We start from the raw sequence: 7,937 nt of genomic DNA, 5'->3' as shown, positions 1-7,937 counted from the left end.
AACTAGATTTACTCTAGCTTAAATTTCATTGGTCCACCTCCAAGGCCATCCAATAGGAATTGGGCACACCTTGTGGGCATCTGGGCTAGGGAGCTGACATGTGTCCCTAATTCCCTTTGTGTAAAGGGAGCCTGTGTGTGTGTGTGTGTGTGTGTGTGTGTGTGTGTGTGTGTGTGTGTGTGTGTGACTTTCTCTCTCATCCCCTAGAAGAAGGGCTCGCCCCCTCCCATGTAGGGATTGCAAAGACTTTTTTTGGTACACACAAAGCATCCAATTTCCCCTAGGGTTGACCTTTGGACACAACCTTTGAATTTTGGAACCTTAGCATTTTGGAAGTCTTAATGGGCTTAACCTTAGGGTCTTTTTAGCCCATTGTTGCACATGGCTCTTTTGCAGATGGCCCCCCCTTTGGATCCCTATTTTCCCTCCTTTGGATCCCTACTGTGGCCGGTCTGCTAGCTTAACCAATATTCTAGCTTTTTCTCCCCTGGCACTTCCCCACATTAAATGATCAATTTAATATGAGAAAATCATTTAGGAGAATTAGATATTGATTATTATGACAGGTTGTTTCACGCTGATAGTTGTTTGAGGGAAGTGCACACACACACACACCTATGTTTTTGTCAAGGGGGGAACTTTTACTCATAGTTTTAGGTGATTGAAGTCTGCCATGGTCTATCTCAGGTTCATTATCAATGGTTTGGGCTTGAGGGAGGGGTTGTTGGGTTCAAGCCCTTGTCGACATGTCTGAGTCATATGGGAACAGGCCCTGTTGGTTAATTGAGGAAAACCACTCCTTAGTTTGGAGTTTGCATGGGCAGACTTGCATGGAAAGTTTTATTTATATGTAATAAAGCTTAATCAAATAATAGTTATTGTGTGTCTCATTCTCTCTCTCTCTCTCTCTCTCTCTCTCTCTCTCTCTCTCTCTCTCTCTCTCTCTCTCATCTTTTTCATCTTCATTCTCTGTACGCTCCAACAGTTGCACCATGTCTCCTTGCCTTCACCCACCATAGGCGGCATAACTAACATAACAAATATCATAGTCAATGTTGGTAAATCAGTGATTGATCCAGGAGGTATGGTATGGAACCAAGTTAAGGATTTACCTTCCAAAATCATTCCAAATCCCTCAAACTTAGTATGAAAATCTTTTATGTGTTCGGCTCTCAAGACCTGTCTGAAGCTTGCTAAATGGTCATATGGATCCCCTGATCCACTGTATTTCTTGACCCATTTTTGAAAGTTATTTGGTCTTATTCTATGGTTGTGCTCTAGACCCACTCTTCTGGCCGGTGTTTCTTCTATCAAGCCTTTAAACCAATTGCTAGGTAGGTGTGACTCATGTGAACCTCTTCTTGTCCTGGTGTCACCTATTCCTCTTTCCCAGTTTTCATCATTGAGGTGGCTATCTTGAGCCGTGCTTCCCTGTTGATTGGCCATACTGCCAAAGGACCTTCCATTTGGTCCCAAATTCTATGATGTTCAAGTCTCATACCCATGATGATTTATCGGATTGAGTGTACCTAATACTTTGTCTGTTCAACCTCCTTGAGAGTCATCATAACAAAGTTCTTGTTATAACAATCCCTAAAGAGATGGACGAGAAGATTTAAATAGAGGCCTTTGTCCCTTATCTTGAAAAAATACATGATTTTCAAGGGTTTCAACTGCCCCGGTTTAGCATGAGTGGTCCATATTAAATCTGAGAGAGGTTCCAGTCTCCAATGGAGTCGAGAAGAAAGACATCTCAAAACTTGATTCAGAGTAAGTGTTAGGCACTTCTTTCTCTACAGTCTCTAAAGCCTTCCTTGGTTTACACTCTCTTCTATAGAGACTCTACCTCAATTTCTCTATTATAACCTTGTTTTGCGATAATATGACATGACCTTAAGTACATAAACTTGAACTACTCATTGAAAATGAATATGTGTCTTTCAGTATCAATACCAACCCGTTTCTATTGTTGTAAACCCAATCTGGTAGTTTCTCAAGCTAGATTCCAGTCACTCATGTGCAATCAAGGATAAATAAGTTATTCTATTGATCTGCAAGAATATACAAGGACTCTTAGTGCAAATTTTGCTAATCTTGTCAAAACAGCCACCACAAGGTTAATCTGTAACCTTCAAATCCAAAAACTCAATTTCAAGTAGCAAACAGTATCTAAATGGCTTCAAACTTGCTAGGCTAATTGCATAAGGTGTCTACCAACTATCTGAACCAAAAAATGGTCAAATTAAAATCCTTTGGCTAGAAGGGGATACAAAACGTGCTTATTATCTACTCGGCCAAAAATTGATAATTTTTTACTTTTTCAAATTTTATGTATGTAGTCTGGTTTCAAAGATTTCTAAGCCTATCCGACAACTTATAAGGCTAAATGCTATCAAACTTGAATCAGAACATCCTTACACTATGCTTATACCCGTGGAGTTGAGAAATGGTCAAAATTTTGCTTTTTTAACCTCTCAGATATTATCGCGCTTATTATCTAAATGGTGCTTTTTGTAACTTTTTCTCCCCTTTTCACTTTCCACAATTGTAACAAGGTGTTTAAAGACTTGTCAAGAAGTTTTGTCAAGTTCTGTTCAGTATTAAGTGTTCCTACGTTCAGTTTTCTGCCTGTTCAAAGTGAAGGTTGTTTTAGCCCAATTTTTGCTCCCAAATAGAATTAAAATCACTTGTGCCTTCACAAAAGTGTTAACATATCACCCAAACAAGATATCCATGTGAAAAAAGTTCAAGCTTGAGAAAAAAAAAAAGCGCTTATTATTTATAAGACAAATTCTGCACCTTTTTGGGAGTTTGATGACAATACGGTCTTATACAAGCTAATGCAAGCACTTTTAGCCAATAAAACTTACTTTTGCAAGCATCTATTATTGGAGAGATAATAAGCTAATCTTTTACCAAACTTTAAAAATTTCTTGAAAGTTGATTGTTGACTCACCCTTAAGTTGCTATAGCCTTTCCAAGATTAGTTATCACAAAAAAATGCTATTTTGAAGCTTTACACTCGCCTTATGAGTCTTTTTTTGAAACCTATGAATTTTTTTGCAAGTAACTTCAATGATGTCAATTCATAGGGTGAGATAGATCGAAAACCTTCCTTGATTCCTACTTATCCTACTCTTCATTAATCACATCAACCAAAAGATAGTGGAAAGTGTCCACCAACATTGATTTTTCCTTGAAAAGTGCATCAATCCTCAAACTCTGACATAGTTTAAGCTATCCACCACTCGAAAGCAACCTAATCTAAGCCTATAGGTTCTCGATAAGTACGACTACTCCCAAGATACCTGTGATCAACTGAAATAGACACCCCTCAACCGTACGGTTTCTAAAAGTTTGTTTTGATACTCTAGACAAACCTAGGAAAGTTTTTGGACATTGAGGTTTTCTCTAGTTAAGATCACCTTGTCCCCACCAACAACGGTGCCAAACACACTCATGCACACACACACACACACACACATCACTAAACAATAGCCTATGAGAAACTAGAAGAGAACATGTGGTTGTGAGTGCATGTTGCAGCAAAAAGCCAGACACCTAGTGGTGGAATTCAAATGTAAGAAGGGTGAATTGACATATATATTGTGATGTTGTTCACCATGCAATTCTGAAAGAGCTTTTACTCCCGACACATGCTTCTCCAATAAACTTGAACATTGTTGTTGTGATAGATCCTCTCTTCTAGTATCATTAGAACAAATATTACCACCATCTGTGGTGATACCATGACTAGCATAAAGCTTCGAAGCAAGCACATAAGAAGATGCACAGTCTGGTTGGATGTGGAGAAGTTGTTGAAAGCATCTTGTCCCAGCTCCAGCCTGCACATGGTTTTTGCATGAATTAAGCAAAGCAGTCCACGTATCTTTAGATGGACTGCATGGCAATGTTTCAAGGAACTTCTCAGCTTCACTCAATCTTCCAGACCGAGCAAAAAGGTCCACTATGGAAGTAAAATGATCAGACCTCTGTAAGATGTGGTAGTCTTCTGTCATATCTTTCAGAAACTCTCGACCATTATCCAATCGGCTTGTACGGCTACACGCAGTGAAAAGGCATAAGAACGTTACCTCATTCGGCTTAACGTCCTTGTCCCTCATGTTCTCATAAATCTTGATTGCATTGTGCGCTTCATGATTTATACCATAACCTGTTATCATTGCATTCCACAACACAACATTACACCCTGCCATGCTGTCAAATATATCCTCTGCTTCGGCCAATGAACCGCATTTTGCATACGCAACGATCAAGGTAGCAACGAGGTATGGATCGTTCTCATATCCCTTGTATAATATCTTCATATGTATATCTTTAGCAGAGTCGGGCGCTCCAACATTACCACACGCTTTCAAGACAGAGACTACAGTTGTGGGATCCTCACAGACGTACTCTTCTTGCATGCGTTCGAAACAATTCAGTGCTTCTTGATCAGGTCCATATTCAGCATACCCTGTGATTAAAGCATTCCATGACACAATATCGGGTACAAGCAAGCTCTCAAAAACTCTATAGGAATCTATCATTGAACCACACCTTGCATACATGTCAACTAGGGTATTGCCCACATAGGGATCGACATCATATCCAGTCTTCATAATGTCGCTATGTATTTCTTGACCCTTTCTTACAAGTCCTCTACTCCCACACTCCTTCAGAATGCATAAATAAGTGACTAAACTAGCATAAATTGAATGGGCCTTCATTTTGGCAAAACAGTCCAAACATTCTCTACCAAGACCATATTCAGCATAACCAGCAATTAAAGCATTCCATGCCACAAAGTTAGAATTGGGCACCTTCTCGAAGACCATCTGCGCCTCGAAAAGCAACCCACACTTTGCATACCCAGCAACAAGGGTACTTCCAACTAGGCTCTCAACCTCCAATCCCCTCTCTGTGATCATTGTATGCAAACTATTAATTATATCTACGTCTTTTGCATCAATACAAGCACTCAGAATAGATGCATAAGCAACTACATCTGGGGAAACACCCTCCCTTTGCATCTTGTCAAAACAGCTGACGACTTCCTTAACTGGCTGATGCTGAGCCAGTCCCTCTATAAATATATTCCAAGAAACAACATTCCGAAGAGGAAGCATGTCAAAAACTTTCTGTGCCTCTGCATTCTTACCACATTTCACATACATGGTCATCAAAGAATTGCTGACTTGTTGCTCCTTGTCATGACCCAATTGGATGATTCTAGAGTGAATTTTTCGACCTCTGTCTAATGCACTTAGGTTTGTACAAGCTTTTATAATTGATCCAAATGTAACCACATTCGGTACAGCATCCCCCAATTCCATCATATCATACAGCTCTAATGCTTTTAGGTCCCCTTTATGCTCAGCATATCCATCAATAAGAGCACTCCAAGAGACCACATTCTGCACCGACAACTTCTCAAACATATTCTGAGCATCTGAAAGCAATCCACATTTCCCATACATATTGACCAGGGTGTTGCCGACAAATAGATCCAAATCAAAGCCTTTTAGCACAATGCATGTATGTAACTCTTGGCCAGCTAAAACATCTCCTGTATTGCTGCAAGCTTGAAGCATGAAGACAAAGGTAGTTTCATTAGGAGAAAGACCTTTTTGTTGCATTTTGTCATAACATTTCAATGCTTCAAGGTCAAGTCCATTATCCACATACCCCCAAACAAGCACATTCCACAACACAATATCATGATCATGTAGCTTCTCAAAAGCTTTTTGTGCTTCAAAAGGTGAGCCATTTTTCGCGTACATGTCAGTCAATGTGCTGCCTGTGAGAAGATCAGTCTCGAAGCCCTTTTGGAGGATCTCATTGTGAATCTCTTGGCCCTTCTTGATGTGTAGAAGTCGAGCACAAGCTTTCAAAACGGCAACCAAAGTATAGCTGCTGGGTTCCACACCTTCCTTCTTCATTCTATCATAAAGAGTCAGAGAAATATTTGGTTGCTCAGAGTGGACATAACCCAGGATGAGATAGGTGTAAGAAAACACATTGCGACAAGCCAGGTTTCCGAAGATCTCAAGAGCATCCATCATGCTGCCACAATCTGCGAACATGGGCACCATGTAATTCCCAAGAACAGGGTGGGTCTCCAGCCCATCGTTTCGAATATGCAAATAGACATGTTTGGCACCATCCAAATCCTTGCATTTTCTGCATTTGTGGACAATCGAAACATAGTTTTTTATGGTGTTCTTATCTGCCATCATCTAGCAGAAGAGGACATGTCTACAACAGTAGGTCCCAACAGCAAGCATGCCATACAATCAGAAGTAGAATGGGCCCCTTCTACAAGAGATACTCCTTGAAAGTTTACGGAGGGTGAATGCCATCATTGCCCACATGAATGGGTAATGTTCATCCACAAGCTCAGCCAGTCCCAGTGTGTGCTGTTGTTTATGTCACCGGGCTTTCTCTGCAAGATTAGCTTCAGATGCATGCTGAATGCTCTACGTTCCAAGAACTCTCTCTCTCTCTCTCTCTCTCTCTCTCTCTCTCTCTCTCTCAACCTTTTCTGCATGAACAGCTTTTCTGGAGTAGCGCCAAGTACGCTTAGCACTCTCAGTGCCTCCTGACGATCATGCCATTCGTTCAAGGATTGGCGCGAGCAGCTAGTCACGATGGTCACACGAGCTGATGATTTAAACACGAGGCCTGCTCAGAACTAACTTCAAAGCCGGGATCGGCGGTAGAGAGGCGCAGGAAACTATCCCAAGAGACCTTAAAGATCTATCCGACGAGGAGAGTTGAACTCAAGACATATTATTAAGAGAGAGCGGAGAGCGTCGTAGCCTAAAGAGGACTTTTTCTTGGGGCGTTTTTGAGAGAGAGAAGAGAAGAAGATGAAGAGAATTTTTAACGTTGTAGGAAACTATCCTAAGAGACATCAAAGATCTACCCGACGAGAGTTGAACTCAAGCCTTGTTAGTCAAGAGGGAAATGGCATAACCAACCATTTTTCTCTGTGAGAGAGAGAGGAACATGTAGCACACAGAGCTTCAGATCGATTTTTGGCGGCTCATCGACATTTAGTAGCTAGGTCAACAATGTAACCCATAGGGGCATGTGGTTAGGGTGTCGCACAATCATCATCGATGACTTTTTGTGGACTGTGGAAATTCCTCAAGATCCTCGTTGGAGAGAAGTCCTGAATATCAAACTTGAGATATTTTCAAAGCTCGTACCTCAAAAGGTGTAAAAGGACTTATTTTACAAAGTTTTGATATATATTTTGTTTGGAGTAAAGTTTGTTCATTTCAACGTTTTTTTCACAGCATAGAACTTTATTCTAATCGTTTCGGTGAAGTTTCAAATTTTAACCCGAGACACCTCTCGGGAGCCAGTTTTGAGGGTATTAAGGTCAAAATTTGGAAAATTTTTGTATGTAGCAATTGAAGTCCTCAATACGAGGAAAAATATTGCTTCTTTGAGTTTTTTCAGATTCTTTTATTTTGATGCCCGTTTCAGCCCATAGATCAGGGAAAAAGTGAGAAAATGTTGTTTTAAGCTATTTTTGTTATGAGCACGTATAGAGCTAGAAGAGAGCAAGAGGAGGCGCTCACAATGTACAAGAACTTGGACTTGATGATAAGCTTAATATTGATTATAAGACTTAATACTTTATTAAGAGAGCTAGATACAAGACTTGGGATACATGACTTGAGTACAAGATAAGGCTTGATTGCAAGGACAAGACTTGAACATAAGAACTAGAAGAGGGATTTCCTCATAGGAGCCTCACAACTAGTGTTGGTAAGACTGAGGGGCTTGTGGCCCAAGACCCCTATTTATACTAGTGCTTGAGGAGGTTACTTGAGGAGGTTAGGACTTTCTAGGTTCTTGAGGAGGTTAGAATCTTTTAGAACCTTCTTGATCCTTCTAGTTCTTCTAGAACCTTTTGGATCTTT

The 7,937-nt window shown here is 40.4% G+C and overlaps 1 protein-coding gene across 1 annotated transcript; it reads right to left on the bottom strand.

The window, feature by feature from the left end:
• Positions 1-3,385: 3,385 nt before the first annotated feature.
• Positions 3,386-6,770, bottom strand: LOC147439534 (pentatricopeptide repeat-containing protein At2g03380, mitochondrial-like). The gene has a single exon (XM_086485356.1). The coding sequence runs from the start codon at positions 6,237-6,239 to the stop codon at positions 3,510-3,512; it is 2,730 nt and encodes a 909-aa protein (XP_086341482.1). The 5' UTR covers positions 6,240-6,770; the 3' UTR covers positions 3,386-3,509.
• Between the last annotated feature and the right edge of the window lie 1,167 nt (positions 6,771-7,937).

This window comes from Adiantum capillus-veneris, chromosome 16 (genome assembly GCF_014529385.1).
Source record: "Adiantum capillus-veneris isolate H3 chromosome 16, ASM1452938v2, whole genome shotgun sequence".
Classification (NCBI taxonomy): domain Eukaryota; kingdom Viridiplantae; phylum Streptophyta; class Polypodiopsida; order Polypodiales; family Pteridaceae; genus Adiantum; species Adiantum capillus-veneris.
The sequence above is the reverse complement of the archived record's forward strand: the minus strand, read 5'-3'. Positions and strand labels throughout refer to the sequence as shown.

What these genes read in the sequence shown, in the direction of transcription:
- LOC147439534 (XM_086485356.1), bottom strand. Translation starts at nt 6,239, where the DNA reads ATGATGGCAGATAAGAACACCATAAAAAACTATGTTTCGATTGTCCAC.